General features: G+C 46.0%; 2 protein-coding genes across 4 annotated transcripts in view; one reads left to right on the top strand and one right to left on the bottom strand.

The window, feature by feature from the left end:
* Positions 1-1121: 1121 nt before the first annotated feature.
* LOC106817377 (fucose-1-phosphate guanylyltransferase-like) lies at positions 1122-9965 on the bottom strand. The gene is made up of 5 exons (XM_014822040.1): positions 9828-9965; positions 9238-9417; positions 8872-9030; positions 3213-3316; positions 1122-2704 (listed from the first exon to the last, which is right to left on the bottom strand). Exons 1-5 carry the CDS (start codon positions 9895-9897, stop codon positions 1208-1210), a joined length of 2010 nt encoding a protein of 669 aa, XP_014677526.1. The 5' UTR covers positions 9898-9965; the 3' UTR covers positions 1122-1207.
* A 235-nt stretch (positions 9966-10200) lies between these two features.
* LOC106817379 (GH3 domain-containing protein-like) overlaps positions 10201-19971 on the top strand; it is an 11623-nt gene continuing 1852 nt past the window's right edge. Inside the window, exons 1-13 of one of the 3 annotated variants that reach the window (XM_014822043.1) lie at positions 10201-10412; positions 11902-12092; positions 12689-12820; positions 13117-13263; positions 14678-14831; positions 15166-15273; positions 15597-15745; positions 16051-16264; positions 16750-16874; positions 17327-17454; positions 18097-18242; positions 18908-19008; positions 19829-19966. In XM_014822043.1, the coding sequence (XP_014677529.1) occupies positions 10289-10412; positions 11902-12092; positions 12689-12820; positions 13117-13263; positions 14678-14831; positions 15166-15273; positions 15597-15745; positions 16051-16264; positions 16750-16874; positions 17327-17454; positions 18097-18242; positions 18908-19008; positions 19829-19966 (1857 nt within the window). In that variant the 5' untranslated portion in view covers positions 10201-10288. The remainder of the gene's footprint in view (positions 10413-11901; positions 12093-12688; positions 12821-13116; positions 13264-14677; positions 14832-15165; positions 15274-15596; positions 15746-16050; positions 16265-16749; positions 16875-17326; positions 17455-18096; positions 18243-18907; positions 19009-19828; positions 19967-19971) is intronic. The other 2 variants (XM_014822042.1, XM_014822044.1) reach the window with 2 other exon arrangements.

The raw sequence follows: 19971 nt of genomic DNA, 5'->3' as shown, positions 1-19971 counted from the left end.
GCGTACGGGACGGGGGAGGCAGCACGCCCCGCATGCGTAGGGAGGGGGAGGCAGCAGCCCCCGCATGCGTAGGGAGGGGGAGGCAGCAGCCCCCGCATGCGTAGGGACGGGGGGAGGCCGCAGCCCCCGCATGCGTAGGAGGGGGGAGGCAGCAGCCCCCGCATGCGTAGGGAGGGGGAGGCAGACGATGATGAGTCATCGTTAACGTGTCGCACCGGCTCGTCGTCGAACGTAACCGATTAGCTAGCGCACTTTGTACGGTGTGGCACACATTCCAGCTGTAGGCGAGGTCGCTTGAATCTCGTTAGGAAGTCGTTTCGCGAGCGCGCTACGGTGACGGAGCGGGCACGCGCACGCGGCGACCTAGAGCGCGGCTGGCTTAGGTTCGTTCGACGAAGGTCGTCGCGTCTGCTCGCGTTAACCGCTCACCTTATAGTCTCACCTCAGCTTCTCTGATCCGGCAGCCTGCAGAGTCGCCGTGTAGCGATTCCTGTTTCCCGCGTCCCGCTCGCTCGCGATTTTGCAAAATATTTGCGCGCCAGGTATGGATCGATCCGCGTCTGGCATGATATACAAGCAGCTCTAGCCCATCACTGTAGCGTCGGGACCCTCTAAAATACGGAGCTTGGCAACGAAGTTCCGAAAAAGTCGACGATTTGGCACGCACGTGTGAAAGATGTGTAATTTAGTATAGCTTGACGGACCTGGCGACAATATCCAAGGGTGCGTGGTTCTTCTCTTGGTCGGGCGGATAGGTGGGTTCTGGACGAGTTTGCGTTGTTGTATCACGCGTGTCCGATTACACAAGGATGCGTTCGGTTTAGTTAGTTCTTGTCGTTAACCCCTCCAGTGTGTGAGTTGTCAGTGTACTACACGTACTTCCATGCACTGACTTATGCTCGTACGTTTTATGAGAAATAAAACTTTATTATGCTACTTTACAATTGAAGACCGACATTCTTATCTCGTTTCTTCACATATATATATTTATATATATATATATATATATATATATATATATATTTATGTTTTAATAATTTAAAATTCATTACTTATTATTACTTGTCTATCACATTCATGTATATATATATATATATATATATATATATGTTATATGTCTATATGAACGTGTGGATCAATGTTACAGCTTATTTGTGTAATATATGACACATTTTCGTGTCCATTTTCATCGAATTCTTGCCGCACGTCAATGTGACACTGGGCTGTGTCCGGCAAAGATACTCTCATGTAGTTCCGTTCGATATCGCAACAGATCTTCCAAGTCTTTCATCCGCGTCACGTCTGCCAGCGACACGTACACGTCGTCTGCACCGTCAGAACGACAAACACGCTCCCCCGCTTCGACCGAGCGAAGGAGCGACAGAGCGGAGACGAACGAAGCGGCCATCGTCGACGAGAGCGGAAACAACTTCGCCGTCCACAGACTGAACTCCGTCGCGCCCGCTTCGAAAATCTGCCCCCAGGTGGCAGCACCGTCAGAATCGGCGGCGGGTCGCAGGAAGTCGGACAGCGGCGCTCCGAGGTAAGAGAGGGCGCCACCGTCGGTCGCCACGGCGACGGAGCGTTTGACGTCGTCGTCGGTGCGCAGCGTCACGGTAGCGTAGAACAGCTGGCCGCCGCGCTGCACGGGCACCGTGTGCAGAAACGCGCCCGTGGGAACGCGCAGCGTAGAGGGCGCCACCGCTGCTTCACTCGTCACGAAGCTGCAGTTGCTGACGATGCAGCGGTCGCCGACGACGACGGGACGCTCGAAGCGGCAGTACTCGACAACGCTGCGGCGATGCACGGTCGAGCCGTCGGCGAGGATGCTGTGCATGATGCATCCCTGCACAGCAGCGCGGGGCTTCACGGAGACCCTGCTATGTCTGGCTCCCGCCACGGCCTGACCGACTCCTGCCCCACCCTGCTCATCCCCTGCCCCACCCTGCTCATCCCCCACCCCACCCTGATACCCACCTGTCCCACGATCACTAGCAGCTACACGACGCCGTCCCTCCATCTTGTCTCCGCTCATGGCGGGCACCGATGCGTCGTCGCCGCATCGCAGCTGGAGGCTGAACACGAATCTCCCGAATCCAAGACGTCCCGCCAGGTCCCCTCCGTCGCACAGGTGGCCGAGGTACTCGCGCATCGTTCCCAGGTGGTAGAACGTCGAGCGGTTGAGCGCGACGACGTGAAGGGGCACGCCCGCGAGTGCGCAGAACAGCCGCTCGCGTGTCACCACCAGGGCGGCGCCGGAGTCCGTCGTGACGTTTCGCGCGTCGCGGACGTGGGCCGGCGTCGCACGCGCGCCAAGCGCCGCGAGGAAGTCGCCGTACGCGTCGATCTCGCACGCGGCGACGGCGGCGCCCTCGCGCTCGCGGAACCGCAGGAGTCGCGCGGCGACGCCGGCATCGAAGTAGAACGCGCTGTCCGTGTAGACGTACGGCGGCGCCCCCTCGTGGTGCCGCACCGCGCCGCGCTCCCGCATCATCGCCTCCGTCGGCTTCTGCAGCACGGCGAGGCACTCGCTCGTGAACGTGGCGCCACCTGGGCGCGTGGCCGCGTCGTGCGAGGTGGCGCCACCTTGCGGCAGTATGAAGACGCCGTGTCCTGTGCCGGTGGAGAGAGGTGAAGGGTGGGCGAGAGCGGTGAAGCCGGGGTTGGAGAAGGTCCAGTCGTCGTCGCGTCCCAGCTCGTACACCTGTGGAAGAGAGAGAGAGAGGAGGCCTGCATGCAGGGAGATAAACAAGTTAAGGAGGAGAGACATAAAGGCCTGCACGTGGGGAGTTAAACAGTTAAAGGACAATTGAAGTCAAATTTTCTAACTTCTGTAACGTTTTTATACATAAGAAATACATTCAATAACGTATTCCATTTCAAATCCTTGGGGCCGTGACGTCACATGACCTAGATTACTATTCATGTGTTTATTACTAATTGGGCGCCGGATTTGAAATGGAATACGTTATTGAATGTATTTCTATGTATAAAAACATTACAGAAGTTAGAAAATTTGACTTCAATTGTCCTTTAAGGTATTAGAAGGTAAGGGATGACAGGAGATACAGAGATTTGAGACAAGTGTTATAAGGTGAGATGAGCTCGTGGGTTTTAGTAAACAAACAACAAACGTTGTTTCACTCGTTAACACAGACAAACCCAGGCAGAAGACCATAACGATTCGTCAGTAGGAGATGTCGTGCTCCTACCTCGATATCGTCCGCACATGTAAGGAACACTCCCGGCTTCATGCGACGGATGAACGGTGCATACATGGCCAACTTCATGTCCAACATCTGATACATGGGTGAGCCTAACGTAACAGAGTGTTATACACCGAGAATGACACGGTTACGTAAACATTATACCTCCTTGTGTGAACGAACAAAACTCCGCACTGAAAATGCAAAGGTTACACAGATTTGCTACATTTCGCGAGTCCATTTGGAGGATTTCATCAGAATCGTCAAGTGTCGGTGAAAGGCAATCTAATCACTGAAGCCAGTGTTCAAGTTAAAGGAATAATAGATCCATTGATTATGCAATGTTGACGAATGCTAGAGTAACTGGCACCTTGTGTAGTTAATAAGTACATTACCTTATAGCCAAACGCGTAATTAGATTTGTCCAATATGCACTGCTAAGTTACTAAGAATGTCTAATTGAAATCCGCAGTCAAAAATCAGTTGTTTACAGTTTCAAACCGCTGCCGACGAAGCGGGTGTGATACAGATTTATAGTGCCCGGACATTTCTATAACGTGGAGAACAACCAAAGATGGCGGCGTGTAACAACATGATTTATTATAGGAACAGTACAATACTCGTCCATAGGTGGCGCTCGTATATCAATACTGTACATATCGCCACATCTCCCTTCCAAGTATGAACTATACTTTAACTCAATTCCAACTCTCTCTGTGCTAATTCCTACAGGAATCTCAACTAATAAAATTAAGAATATGTTTTTACTGTACTAACGATATGTCTCTATGTTCAAATCCGTTCCATCAAAGTGAATGTATGTTTCCATTTCTATGTTTGAACTAACTGATCAAATATATAAAGAACTACATCGGTGTATGCTTTACACTTTCTGAAATAAATCATACTACAATCACATATACAATCTGTATATGACTAGGTTCAGTTCAACGTTCAAAGTTTAAACAAGTAATACAGATCCTATTCTACTCTAATTTCCAACTAGCATCCTTCCTGATAGCTGTCACATACTGATCGACTTAGGCATATTGCCCATGCTACCAAAGTCCTTAAATCTACTCGGTGTGTGATTACTCTCCCAGAAAGTAGAGCACAACTGGCGCTGCTTCCGATCTATGAGTCACAGCACTGCTTACTGGACCAGCACATGTAGGTTGGCGACTCTACATCGGATCAAATACTATAGCACGGTCTACCTTCATCTGTCTCTCGCCCAATCTGGAACATCCAGAACCTCCGGCACGACCACGCGCTGATTCACCTGTTTCAAGATGCTTCCGGTTTCTCCTGTATTGCCGACATTTCGCTCGACTATGAATGATCTCGGCTCTGCTGACTTCTCCCTCACAACAGCTGGTCTCCAGAGTTTTCCATCGCTGCATTCTCACTGTCTCTCCAACAGCAATTGGAGGAAGTGCTCTGGCACCATGATCATAATAATGCTGTTGTTTCGACTGATTTTTCCAGCTGCTCAGTTACTGGTTTTATCGTTGAAGTTAGGTGATTTCAACAAACTTCCAGTTGCAGGCAGACGGGACCTTGTTCTCTCGACCATCAACATCTGACTGGGTGAGCCATTCCTTGGAGGGGGTGTTTCTCCACTCCAATATGCCAGTAGGGATCACGTCCAGCTGGCCTGCTTTCTTCAACAACCGTTTCAAGGTCTGCACAGCCCGTTCAGCCATACCGTTGCTTTGGCGGTACTCCGGGGCGGAGGTATGATGCTGAAACTCGTATTTGCGTGCAAACTCTGCAAACACATCACTGGAGTATTGGGGCCATTATCGAAATGACTTCTTTCTGGGAGGCCATAACGTGCAAACTGTTCTTTTAGCATCCATCACAGTTGCCTCTTAGTGTCAGATACTTTGGTAAACTCGACAAACTTCGAGTAGTAGTCTACAAGCAAATGTACATAACTCCGTCGATTTCAACAAGTCTGTTGCGACTTTTGCCATGGCCTCTGAGGAATCGCATGAGACTTCAGTGGTTCCTTCTGCTGTTTGTTTCGAAATGACAGACAAATGTCACATCGACTCACTAGCTCCTTTATTCTGGTCATTCATAGCTTGGCCAAAACAGGATATCTCTCGCTCTCCCGCTGGCACTTCTCAACACCTAGATGACTACTGTGGATACGATCCAACATGTCCGCACGAAGACCCTCTGGCACAATGATTCTCTCTGACTTCAGTAGTAACCCATTACTACAGGCTCAGTTCCTCACGATATGACCAATACTGTCTCAGTCTACAGATACTTTTGACCGTTCCTCCGGCCAACCCATGACAATGTACTCTTTCAGACTGTGTAAAGTACTGTCTCGTTGTGTTGCCAGCTGAAACTCTTTCAACCTTTCCTCGGTGATTGGCATGTTTTCCACTGTGTGAACATGAACATCCTCTTCACCTTCTTGCTCGGGCAAGCCCATGGAGCTCGACTTAGTGCATCAGCATAAACATCTGCTTTCCAGGTTTATAGCTGACCTGCAGGATCATATTTCTGCAATCTGATGAGCCACCTCTGTATTCTTGGAGGTGCTGATGTCAACAGCTTTCGGTGCAGGGCTTCTAATGGCTTATGGTCGGTTTCCACAACCACGCCCGATCTCCCATAAATGTAATCATGGACTTTGTACAGCCCCATACAATGGCTAGCATCTCACGTTCAATGTTGGCATAATTTCTTTCAGCACTACTCAGCGAGCGTGAAGCATATGCTACTGGCTTCTCCCTGAATTAGACATGCCCCTAAACCTTCTGAGAAGCGTCAACCGAGACTGTGACGGCTTCCTCTGGGTTGTAGTAAGCAAGAACTGGTGCCTCGTCAGGGCTGATTTGAGGTCATCTATACTCGCCTGGTGACGCTCATCCCAGTGCCATGCTACAATCTTTCCGTAGCAGACTCACGCAATGGCTCACTCCGCTTGGAGAGGTTAGGAAAGGAATTTTCCAACAAAATTCACCATTCCTAGAAATCGCTGCAAACGCAGTTTTGTCCTTTGGCGTTTCCATCTGCGTGATTGCTGTTATGCGCTCTTCCGACACTTGTAGTCCATCTCGTGTCAGCACGTTGCCCATGTATGCGACTGATGTCAGTCCAACTTTGCATTTCGCACGATTCAGTGTGAGGTTATACTCACGGACACGGGCGAACACTGTATGAAGTCTCGCATTGTGTTCCTGGATGGTTTTTCCCCATATCAAGATATCGTCCATAATCACCTCGACTCCATCCATGTCGTCAAACATCTGTGACGCAATTCTCTGCCACACTTCCGGAGCTGATTTTATACCGAATGCCATGCGTTTAAACGATGTCGGTCCGACGGCGTATTGAACGTCAACAGCTTGGCACTCCGCTGGGTAACAGGCACTTGGTAGTATGCTTGTCCAGCATCCAAAACACTGAAGTACTGTGCTCCAGACAATTTGGACGCGACTTCATCCAGTGCTTTCATAGGGTGATGCTCCCGTTTAATAGCTCGGTTCAAGTCCTTCGGGTCGATGCAAATGCGCAAACTCCCATTCGTTTTCTCAATCACCACCATGGAATTGACCCATTCACTAGGTTCTTCAACAGGTTCTATAATTCCTTCTTGTGTCATTTTCTTCAACTGTGCCTTCACTTTGTCTCTCAAGGCATAGGGCACTCGCCTGGGCGGATGTACAACTGGTGATACCGTCTCATCAATTTTAATGTCATAAGTAGTTGGCAGACAACCCAGATGATCAAACACATCTGTGTATTTGTCCAGAATTTCCTCTGGCCTGTTCTCTGGTTCCATGTATTCTCTGACTGCATACACTCTCTCAATGAGCTTCAGGTGCAAACATGTGGAGTCCAAGAACAGGTCTCACCTGGCCACCATTCCGTCAATTACATGGAATTCCGTCGGGAATATACCATCTTTATATTTGACGTTGAGTGTCACCTTTCCACACGGCTTCCGCTTTTGTCCAAAGTAGCCAACAAGCTTCACACTGGATGGCTTGATGGAGTGTGCAATGTTCAATTGGTCACACAATGTTCTCGGAATACAGTTAATCTCTGCCCCTGTATCTAACTTGAATGAAACTGGTTGCTTTTCCAATTCCACATTAACTTGCCACTGGTTTCTCTGAGTTGCTGTCACCGAATCAGTGTGTATCATGTCAATGAACAACCCATAGTCGTCTTGTTCATCATTACTGTCCGATTCTTCAACCAAGTGACATGCTTTTGAAACAGCCGATCTACAACACTTTGCAAAGTGTCCCCGTCTCTTACACTTACTACAATTTCTATCCAACGCTGGACACTGTCCTGACTTGTGGTATGCATATCCACATTTTGAACATGGGGGTCCTGGCTGGGCTTTCTTCTCCATCATTTCAGGCCTAGACCTGCCCCTCCTTTGTGTCCACCGACGTTGTCCTCTTCGCATGAACCACGTGCACGGGACACGGGCCAATAGCGATGAACGACATTAGAGTTACTCGGAATGTGGTGTCGCAAGTTTCAAATCTTGCACATGCATTTTGCTTACTTCAGCAGCTCGCAAATCTGCACCGCTCTAGCCAGCGATAACTCAGGTTCTCGAAAGTAGCCGTTTTTGATGTGAAGTCTCGCACACCTGACACGATCTGATCTCTAATGAGGGATTGCTCCAAAGCATCGAATCCGCATGATTTGGCAAGTCTACGTAAGTCAGGCAAACTGATCCACTGATTCGTTATCATTCTGTACGCGACACTTGAACAAATGCCTTCGTACGTTTCGTTTTTCTTTGGGTTGCAATGCGTTTCGAACTTATCACACACTTCTTTCTGTTTCAGTTCATCGCCTCATTCTCCCACGTGAAAGTATTTATACAGCTCAAGTCCGTCTGGTCCGATCACATTGAGCAATAACTGACCTTTCGTTGGTCGCTTGCATCATCGATACCACACGCCGACAGCGAAAATTTCATATCCTGTTTGAACTTTTTCAGTTCTCACTCACATTGCCTGTGAGTTTCAATTCCTTAGGGCGTCTAAACGGTCCGGCATTCATTGTGAAAACACAATTTCTGACACCATATAACGTGGAGAACAACCAAAGATGGCGGGCGTGTACACAAACTGATTATTATAGGAACGAGTACAATACCGTCCATTAGGTGGCGCTCGTATTATGCATATATGTACATATCGCGCAAATTTGCACGCTAGGCTCAGCCGTAGCAATGCTATCATCAGTGACTTTCGTAAACATGGACCGTGATAAGGAACTTATATTGTCAGGGTGGTCCACGTGCGGTCCAGTGATTAGTACGTGTGTTTTATCTAATTTCGATGTTTAGTCCATGTGCCAGTGTTACAGAGCTGACACGGTCCGTATTCATCTGGCCGTCCAAGAAGATACGGGCCCACAAATGTTTATGCCATCGCTTGACTCTGGATTAGACATTTGCCGGCACGTAAATGATAACGTATATCATATCAACAACGATTTTAAGTCTTTGTTTTATGAAGCGCAAGTGATAATTGGACAAACTAATACGCGTTTGGCTATAAGGTAATGTACTTATTAACTACACAAGGTGCCAGTTACTCTAGCATTCGTCAACATTGCATAATCAATGGGCCTATTATTCCTTTAAATACATCCATTAAATTCCTACCGAAAGGTAGAGCAGTGAAAATCTTGCCAACCACGGTGGCACTTGGGAGCCTCTTGCTCTGACCGCCTGCATGAATGAGCAGTATGTGCTTATTTTCAACACTGCTGCCCTCTATGTCCCGCAACAGCAACAATGCATGGAACGTGGATCCGCCATTGCCTGCAAACACAAGGCTTGTTTGTTAATTCGGAATATTTTAAATTGAGTTTTAACTGTAGTATATATTCAATTGAATTTTCTGTCTATCGCCAATGCATATGTTGCAAGTGACAACAGGGGAACCTTGCATTGAATTGTTACTTTTAATCATAGACTTATCAACCACAGACTATATGTACGATGAATAAATAATAATAACTACAGTACCTATTTTTGGACCCGGGGGATCGGCAAACACATGAATTGCAATTGGTGGCAATTCCTTCCGCTTGCGTTTAGCTTTGATTTGTTTCTCGTATGCAAGCTTTTGGTCTTCGTCTGCCGTTGTGATGACGACTAGATCCCAGAAACGTGAACTGTCCTCACGACACGGCATTTCGGTTTGACCTATAAAACGAACATTATTTTTGACATTTTTGTGTGTATATATTTATATAATTAATCAACTGGAATTCTTTCCACTTTCCAGTGTCAGTGATCTGCCTGGTGATCGTTATATATCATTATCAGTGTCTGTTATCATGTGAGTGTCTAAGTAATCTATGCAGGGCAGTGCAAACCCTGACCAGGCTGTGTGACTGACGTCAATATACAACCTTGTATTTCTAACCCTAGCAATACCGTTTCTTGGAGCTATCATTATGATTATCATAATCAGTATCATGATGCATGTTGGCTTGTTGCACATACTACAGTGTTAGGTTAGGAAATGTAAGGTATTAAATAAGAATTTGTGAAGAAAAACGATAAGTATGATAGTCACTACGAGACACTCAATCAAAGGCATCGTGGCTTACCACGTAATTTATCATAATCGGATAAAAGTTGAAGCATAGTTGAATTACACTCCATCATGGGCGCAGACATGTTTTCATCTATGGCGTTATCATTGGTTGGTAACGTTTATTTAGCCACATGATTCACCCGGTTGTAGCCTGAAATGCATGACCGGTCGCCCGTAGTTCATAATTCAATTACATGTAAAAATAATTCGGTACACTCTTGACTGATAACATCGTGAATATATATGCATACAAATTTATAGAGCAACCATTTTATATAGAGTTGTGTATCATATATAATGTCCGATTAGTTTTATACGGCCGGGAGATTGTGGGCAAGGGTGTGTAGTTTGGACCGACACCCCTCCCCATCATTCGTAAATAACCACAGACTTTGTCCTCAAACAGAAACGTGGTGTCAGTCTAGTAGCGTGGTTCGCGTGTTTGGATGGCGATCAAGCGCTCTTGATACGATCATGGCTCTGTCGTTCAGTTTTAGTATATTGGTAGCCTTTGTGGCTGCAACTTTTTGCAATAATCTAGTTGTAGATTATGTGTTCACATACGACGAAGCCGGTCTACTTTATAGGCTGTCGTTTGGTAAGTAGTTTTGAGAAATTACCCTAGCTTTGTTTTTATTTTGGTTTTGAAAGTCGCGCAATGTAATGTGGAAATGTCGTGTGGTGTAGCTCTACTCTAGTAACTATAGCCCGCGTACAGTACGTTACTAGAGCTAGTGTGCGTGTAGACCAATAATAAATCGTGCCCTAATAATTTATATATTCTGATGTGTTTTTAGGGCACATAAAATAACATCAGAATAAAAAAAATGTTAGGGCACAATTTAGCCTTGGGCACAAAATAGGGCACAATTTAATTTTTTTAAATTAGGACACAAAGGGTCTAGTGCAAACTGCATGCAGTGCCAGTGCCCCTTCCCACACTCAGGATAATCAGTAGAATTGAGCCAGAGCGAGAGCGCCATCTGTCGTGGAGTTTGGGTCTAGTACGTGTGCGTGCAGCTCGCGTGATTTTTTTCCCTAGGTCAATCAAGAACATATAGTGAGCGCTGCTATTGGTTGAGCTTGTTTCGTCGCTCAATGACGTCACAGTGTCGTCATATTCATAGCACATCCAAAATTCATAATTCCAATATCCCTCAATAGCCGAGCGAGTACAGCACTCAATTCAAAGCTTGGTCGGTGGATCGAATCCCATCCTTTTTTTAATTATTTTCCTGTTTTCTGTATTTTTCTATCTTTATCCGTTTAACCTTTTTTTTTTAATTAACGCAAATATTTATATGATTTATTTACAACAATTTAATAACAACAATTGAGTTTTACAATTAAAAATTATATTTGTTATATATATTTTTAAATAGGGTTTGGGTTAGGGTTAGGGTTAGGGTCAGAATGCAGTGAATGCACCATAAAACAGGAGTTTGAGGCACGTGATTTGTATCAACCAATGGCAGCGCTCACTATAGAGCCCTATGTTCTTGATTGACCTAGGAAAAAAAATCACGCGTGCAGCTCATATAGGGTCTATGTCCACAGGCACTTGAAGCGTTTCAATAAAATATAATGCTAAATAAATACGAAATCTATTTACTACCAAATTCTTAATGTTTCTATACTCTCTTTCACCTGTTATTGCAGACAGTTTCCTGTAAATTCCGTCCAAATCCTATGTGCAACAAATACTGACTGCCGCCATTCCTCACGCGGCTGCAGTGTGCACACTTACACTTATATATATATATTATTATCTAATCACGTTGATTTATATGCTCTGGTACCAAGGTACATTCCGGTATACCGGACCATACTCAGGTTACGTTCCGGCAGTACCCTGGGGCACATAGACCCTCTCAGCCTCATCAGTGTGTACGAAATACTCTCTGTGTCGGCATCTGTATCTATACTAGTCATGCTATATGAGTATAGACAATATGAATGATAATAATCTGTACTGACGCAAATATCTGCAGATCGTGTACGCCTCGTAGAAATAAACAACTAGGAGGTGAACTGTATAGGTTTACATGGTTATGGGTTTTATCGTTATTTTCTTTCTAACGTTTCAGCTCTGCTGGCTCTTTGTACGCTCATCGTGGCAATGTTGGCTGTGGACCTGAATTCTAAGTGGCCAGTGTCCATCTACCACACCTACTCGTCCATGATTTGCCAATACCTGCAATCGCTGGGTTGTTCGATTCTGAGCAAGATTGCATATAAAAAACTGGAACTGAGCACAAAGAATGTGAAAGTAACACAGGTGTGTGTGTGTGTGTGTGTGTGTGTGTGTGTGTGTGTGTGTGCGTGCACGTGCGCGGGTGTGTGTACGCGCACACGGGCAGGCATGTGCTTGTGTGTGTGCACGTGCACGCGTGTTGCACATTGCTGTGTTGTTTTCCACACAACTTGTTTTCCATCACACTTATCTAGCTGTCCACATACTCACTGACAACATAACATGCAAGCAATGCACAACAAGATCAAGCTCACTGTAAAGACATCCTTTGCCAGAGAAATCTGGGCAAATAGCTATAGTTATTATAGCCTTCACTGCACTACATACTGCAAATATCTGCACTCGTTGCAGTACAGTGACGCCTGTATTAGCAAACATTTCTCTAGAATGGGTCCCATTCCAATAAAGACACTCTAGGCTTGAGTGACCATCATATGTACACCTGTCTATACAAGACACAGATGGGGCTGCCCTTTGCTGTCTGGGCTCTTATCTACAAATTTGACTGTAGTATCTAGAACTAGGTCACATGTAGCAATCTCATCCGCGTACCTTAGGGGCAGGGATGCCGACTTTAATGTTTGAATACTGACTCATGGGATTGACTGTACGTGCCGCAGGAGAAGCTTCTACTGAAGGAGCTGAGAAGGAGGAAAAACACCGAATATGGCAGGGAACACAAGTTTGCCACCATCACAAACCGTCAGCAGTTTGTGGAACAGCACCCGCTCACAGAGTACAGCCACTATGAGGTAAGATCGCTGCACAGATAAGTACCTGTTGATCATGATGGCGGTATCCCAAATCTAAGTCTACAGTAAATGTTTAGATTTTTTTTTCAGTTGTCAATAAATACTTTCAACTCTCACTGAAATTTTTTCGACCATCAGGCTTAGGAATCCCTATAACAATCTCTGTATAATGCAAAAAGAATAATGTAAGAAAACCGTGAGGACGGCGGTGAGAGAGAACAATATGGTACTTACACCTCACCGCTACACTCATGCCCTCCGGTGGAGATTTACACGCGTTTCCATTGCCGTCGTAGGATCTTATCAAGCGGACGGCGAGAGGAGAGGTGAACGTGATGCTTCCAGATCGGCCGAAATTGCTCGGAGTCACTTCTGGCACGACCACCGGTCATTCGAAGGCCATCCCGGTCGACAGGGCTTACGTCGGACAATTCTTCCTGAAGGTGAGAAGATTACATACATGTGCGTGCACGCGCGTGCGTGTGTGCCAGCGTTCGAAATTAGTGCCGACCCGGAGGCCCGAGGCCACCAAGTTTTTGCTTCGGCCACCACCTCTACGAAACTGCCGGTCCTCCTGACCCGCACTTTTCCCCCTCATATTACGCTGAAATACTCCGGTTATCGCAACGGAAGTTTAAACAGACTTGTAAATGGGAGCGCATTCTAATACGCTCCATTCCTGAACGTAGACGGGGTATCCAAAACATCCTCCAATCATGATTCGCCACACAAACAAAACCTCGTGACAGTCTAAGAAATCGATTACAGCATGTAGCGTAGCCGAGTGTTTTTATGACCGCATAACAATATTATAAGTTCATATGTCGCAGGGGTTATCGTGGGGAGTGAGGGTACGACCAGTGACACCTGACACGCACGTAATCAAAGCTGTTAATTGAATACGTTACTTTTCTTTACGTAGAAAGTGGACTATTTTAATTCAGTTAGATATCTAGAAGCAATGTAAACTGTAATAGTGTGTATATACTTCAAGATTCTAGGCACTTGTAACTTTGCGGATGTGCGGCAGCATTGATCTATGCATGGGGTACCCAGGACTGGGGAGGAGAAAAACGAAAGTAAAACCTTTCCCAGAAGCTCCCCCGACATTTCTAGAGCTTGAAATATATTATTTGACCAACTCTATGTTACATGTATGCTGTTAATGCCAATGGTTATTTTTATATACTATTTTGTTACTCACTGCTAGTAAATAAGCGGACCACCAACTTTTGTGCAGGACCACCGACTTTCTGAAGTTGGTGGTCTTGCTGTCCACTAGATTTTCAGCCAAAATTCGAACCCTGGTGTGTGCGTGAATGTGTGCGTGTGTGCATGGATGAGTGCTAGACTTTGGTAAAGATGATTGTTGGAACAAGACTACACTGCGTCTGTTTTGTGAAATGCCGAAGGTCATCCTCCGGTTGTGCAAATGCTACATCGGCCATTTTTTCCCCAAAGATTAGAGATAGATTTGGTTCAAGTCTACCTTAGCACCACAGTACATGTACTTTCTTCATCATCATCATCATCATCACCACAAAAACACGCCCAGCTATAAGTCAGGTTAGATTGGTGTTAGATGTAAGGTTGGGTTAGGTTTAGAAATTGCGGATGGCCTTGGGTTAATGATGGTGATGATGGCGGCGTGTGCATACTGAGATCTCAACAAGTTGATATATCTGTTGATGTAAATGGAGATGAGGTTCACCTTGCTGGTGGTGTGAAATACTGAGTACATGCTACACTTCGGTGAAGACCATGACCGGATGACCGCCGACGACGACACCAACAAGCTTTGTTCGTCTGCCACGAGCCACTCGTTGTCTAATGCTCGTCTGCGCTCCTCCATTTCAGGGACTTCTCCCCGTGTTCAACGTGATGAAGACCTACTTTCCGCAGAGCTACGGACTGCAGAAGTCGCTGCAGTTTACCTACTCGGCCCGTTGGCGCCTCTCAGAAGGCAACATACCCGTCGGGCCCGCCTCGAATCCTCACAGCACTGGCATCGGTGCGTATCTCGCTCCCACGCTGCGGCGCCCAGCCGGCGACCTTGTAAACGATCATTGAGGCTGAAAGGCAACTCGTTCATCTTGGTTTAATATGCGCTTGCTCAGACAGAGATGTTAGTGATTGCGTGATAATGAGGAGGCTAGCAATAATACGGAAAGGTTGGCATTTTGTTCCACTACTTGGATACACGTGTGCGGTACTAAGCGAGATTTAACAATGCTATTCTTGGGAGGGATAGCTTGATGTAATTATTTTTGCTTTATTTATTATTCTGGCCAGAAGAGGGCGTAGCTGTTGTTATATCAGGTGGGAGATGGTGTTCCACATTGCAGATCGTCTGCAGGTTAACTACACGACCCCGGCAGCTGCCGCTTCCATCACGACCGAACCAGAGGCACTCTACATCCATCTACTATTCGGTCTGCTTGACCCCTATGTAGGTAAGTGCTGCCATCTGTCTACATAGTCTACATAGAATAGATAGGCAAGTGTTGCTCTTGACCACATGGAGATTCACATGATGTAGATTCATTATATAATTCGTATAAATGCCACTCAATGGAAATGGCAAGTGTTCTTTTTAGGCAGGTGTGCATTCTATTGAGGTGGTTTAACTTTATAACTGCCACTTAATGGCAACATCAAGACCGTCCTTTATAGACAGGTGTCCATTCAATAGAGGTGGCCGCTATCACAGATTTGACTGTATGTGACTTTGTCGAAAACCTGCAGAATGGCTGCATTTCACTTTTGCTTGCTGCAGAGAAACTTGAAGCAAATTTTGCCTCCATCGTCTACTATGCATTTGTGTCGCTGGAGAACAACTGGAGCGACCTTGTGACAGACATCAGGCTGGGGAGAGTCAACCCTGATCTGAACATCACCGATGAAACAAGGGCCGAACTCAATAAGGTGGCAATCGATTTTTTTTCATTTCTTTATCATCATCCACATCTGTGTGTGCTCATTAATACTTCAATTATGTAATATTTCAAGTAATAAAATAATTATATAAGATAGATGAAATTATAATTAATGAATAATAAATTTGCTATTTTTCTTAAGATTAATTTTCCTTCAAATTTTCTTTAAATTAATTTAAAGAAGTTCTAATTCTAGCTTCTCAATGGAGAAAATATCAAATTTAATCCTCAACGTCGTAATTAACATTCGAACATGTATGCGCACTGCCCGCATAACCGTGGTTACCTGCGCAGCTTCTGCGGCCGCACCCGTGCCGCGCGATGCACCTGGCGTTGGAGTTTGAGCGTGGCTTCGTCGGCATCGCGCGCCGCGTCTGGCACCATGCGCTCGTCGTCGTCTGCGCAACGTCCGGCGCCAGCGCCACCTACGCGCGCGCGCTCGAGGAGCGATACACGCGCGGCACGCCGCTCTACTCGCCCGCGTACGCCGCCACCGAGACACTCGTCGGTAAGTGCTCCCCTTCTCCGCCGCCGCCGCCGCTGCCATCGCGAGGTGGCGCCCTCGCGTGTGGATGACGTCGTGCTCTGGTGTACGTCATGCGTGTTGATTGTGGTGTTAATTGTGGGAGTTTTATTTGGGTGTGGTCCAGCTGCCAGGTGTCACTTACATGTCATCCTGGTTGACGTCATCCTCGGTATGTTGATGTAATTTATACATAAATTATAGGGTTTTGTTTAGCTGTAGCTGAGTCATCAGATGGCCTTACGCTTGCAGAATATACATATATATATATAATATCCACAACAACATCAGGATAGATAATTGTAGATAGTATGATTATTTACATGTAGAATATAGAATGAGGACCTAGGGATGCCATCTTGTGAAGGTCAGGCAGTCATCTTTGTAAGAAGCCGTGTTTGCACATCAGTGTGCGTGTGTGCATGTGTGCATGTCTGTCACCATATGTGTTTTGTGGCTTTGTGCTGTAGGACTCAACCTGTGGCCCAAGGAGGAGGATCCGCACTATGTGCTGGTGCCGAACATCACTTTCTACGAGCTCATCCCGCTAGAGGCGCAGGACCAGGAGCAGCCGAAAACCATTTTTGCCGAACAGGTGAGTCAGTTCCGATGGCTCGTCACAACGATGCTACTTGATCAGCTACAGTATGATGTGCTGCGATGCTTGTATTTTGGTCTTTCTTTGTATAATGTAGCGAGTTCTGTGATGTGACTGTTGTCTAATTATATATCGTTCTGTGAAGTCCATCATAATCTGGGATGTCATTCTTATATAGGATGATGTTGAAAGCTATATATTGCTCTGTGAGTGTACGCGCAGAATAGCTGTACATAATATCGAGAGCAATTTTATTATGTGATGAGTCTATGTAATTAACCTGTTAGCAACAGTTTTCACGGTAGTACTCTCAGTATTATCGTAAAGTCTGATTTTAACATATTCCAAAACCATCTGTACATAAGTTCATGAGAATGATCTTAGCACAGGCTGTGCATAAATAAATCTTCTTTTACTTGTGACACCAACACGTTTCGACTGGCTTTCAGGCGAAGGTAGGTGAGAGCTATGAACTTGTGATCACCAACATGAGCGGACTCTACCGCTACCGGTTTGGCGACATTGTGAAGGTCGTTCGCTTCTTCAACGAGTGTCCAGTCATCGAGTTTCTCTACAGGTGAGTGTGATGTCATGTGACTCATCCGTCTGGTGAGCATGACTAGTAGCTCTAACCAATCTGTGTTGTAATAGGTGCATTCTAAAACCCATGTTGAAAAAACGTGCCACAAAGTGGAAAATTTGCCATTCATGCATTAAAAGCATGTATAAACTTGTCTGAGTGGACTGACCTAGCGACAATATCTGAAAGGGGGCCTTAGTTTTCATGCTCAGACATAGTGGTTAATTCTTTCATTCGAACACACTATGTATGGGATACAGTGTGAGAACACAGTGAGGAATGCAACGAGAGTATTTCACGTTCCAGTTTTACAGATCAAAATGCATCATTCTGAGCTCAAATTATCAAAAACCATGTAACAAAGACCCAGACATTTGCTGTTCATGTATGAGGAAAAATTTCTATAAATTCAGAGAAATAATCTGATCTCAAGATGACGATCGGTGAACCTCGTAATAATCTTAATCGATGTGGTGGCGTTAGATCCGTATGCAGTATTGTAGTGAAATGACCACGTAATCGCGCTACTAACCCTAAGCTGGCCATGTTTGCGCTGTTTCATCGTCAACATGCATTAATAACACAAAGTCGTGCTATTAATGCTAAGCTGACGACGTTCGTTGTTGTTTTGTCACGCAGGAAAGGACAGCTGCTCAACGTAAGAGGCGAGAAGACGAGTGAAGACTCATTCTACCAAGCGTTGGTGCACTGCGCCTACAGGTGGCACCACTGTAAAGTTATCGACTACACGTGCTGTGAGAGCGTGCTAATGGACACACTTCAAGGTATTTCATGCGTGCGTGCCACGGTGCACCACTTTTCAACCTCTGCTCTATCGAATCTCTTGCTCCGAATTGACTGGAATCGTTTGAGAGGCCCCACTGAGGATGCCGGGTGCTATGGACTTTCGTACGCATTATGATAACGTGGGATATGTGTATCTAGGGCATGAAATTCAGATTTTTTTGCACCGGCCGAGAGGGCTGGTAAAAGCAGTTTTTTTTTACCAGCCCTCACCATAATTTACCAGCCCTCACAAATAATAGTTTTTTTCAAAAATAAAGATAAGACTGTTTCACTCTTGCTTGTCCGCAAAATGTTGTAGTGTGCGGCATCGCGTAGTAGCTGTTGAACAGACTATAATGCAGATTTATCGTGAATGATGTCCAAAGTGTTTTTGTCAATGTTATGTTTCACGCTTGCGTTCTCGATTTCAAATGTGTAAAATGTTGATAAATTATGGCGTGATATCCTTGAGGTAAAACAGTAATGTAGGCTGTTTGCTCATTAATGCTATAAATAAAAATATAGGTATTCGCTAACACGTCTGAAACCACCGGCTCGGAGGGCCGGTGTTTTGCCAATGTTACTGGCCCTCCAAATAATTTGCCGGCATATGCCGGTGGGCCGGTGCTAATTTCGCGCCCTGGTATCGGCGCTGGTTTTGCAGGCAACACCGACTCGTCCGTGCCGTACTACCTGGTGTTCGTCGAACTGGGAGGCGCCGAGGCGCGCAAACATCTGAACATCTCTACGGAACAAAAGCACATGGTGCGTGCCGGCGATGTCGGCTACCCTTGCTTTACGTTACGCCTAACCTGCAGCAAAACATCAGCTTTTCGTTGTCTGCCTTCGTTTTTTCGTCTTGCCATACCGAGCATTTTGTGAATGGGTTAGCATGTCGGAAAATGATGAATTCCTGTTTGCTGCTAAAAAGAGATAGTGTCGTCATAAAATCAGTTGTTGTTTTCTCGATGAAGATGATTGTAATGTGTTCGAGGATGATATCATGATATCTTGAAAATATTAAACAAACAATATTTTAGAAGTGTCCTAATTCCTCCCCTATCCACCCATTATCCATCCTTCATTCATTCAATCACCTATCCATCCGTCCATCCATCCGTCCTTTTATCCATTCATACATCCATCCATTCATCCCTTCATCAACCCACCAATTCATCCATATATCTATCCAATGATGTATCCATTCACACTTCCATCTATCTGTCCATACACCAATTCATACATTCATCTATCCATCCTTTCATCCGTTCATCTATTCATCTATCTGTTCACACTTCCATCTGTTCCCATTCATCCATACGTACATCTACTCATCCATCCATCCATCCATCCATCCATCCATCCACCTACGCACCCATCCGTCCATCCATCCCTTCACGCATCCCTCTATCCGTCCATCCTCTGCATGTGTATCACACGTGGTGTGTGATCTGTCTGTCTGTCTGTCTGTCTGTCTGTCGTGTGTGATGTGTCTGTCTGTCTGTCTGTCTGTGGTGTGTGATCTGTCTGTCTGTCTGTCTGTCTGTCTGTGGTGTGTGATCTGTCCTCTTGCTCTCGCTAACAGCTGGATGACATGCTACGTACGACATCATACGTCTACGAGTCGTACCGCAGCAAGGGCAGCATCGGTCCGATGTCGATAAGCATCGTGAAGCCAGGCAGCTTCCACGAGTTCCGCAGCCTCCTGCTCACCAGCACCCAGGCGTC

The sequence above is a fragment of the Priapulus caudatus genome, unplaced genomic scaffold, assembly GCF_000485595.1.
Source record: "Priapulus caudatus unplaced genomic scaffold, Priapulus_caudatus-5.0.1 Scaffold1708, whole genome shotgun sequence".
Taxonomy (NCBI): Eukaryota; Metazoa; Priapulida; class Priapulimorpha; order Priapulimorphida; family Priapulidae; genus Priapulus; species Priapulus caudatus.
The sequence above is the reverse complement of the archived record's forward strand: the minus strand, read 5'-3'. Positions and strand labels throughout refer to the sequence as shown.

Excerpts from the sequence above, each read along its gene's own strand:
- LOC106817377 (XM_014822040.1), bottom strand. The coding sequence starts at position 9,897 with ATGTCTGCGCCCATGATGGAGTGTAATTCAACTATGCTTCAACTTTTA. Across the intron at positions 9,418-9,827 it reads CGATTATGATAAATTACGTG|GTCAAACCGAAATGCCGTGT; the intron begins GTAAGCCACGAT and ends TTCGTTTTATAG. Across the intron at positions 2,705-3,212 it reads CATGTGCGGACGATATCGAG|GTGTACGAGCTGGGACGCGA; the intron begins GTAGGAGCACGA and ends TCTCTTCCACAG.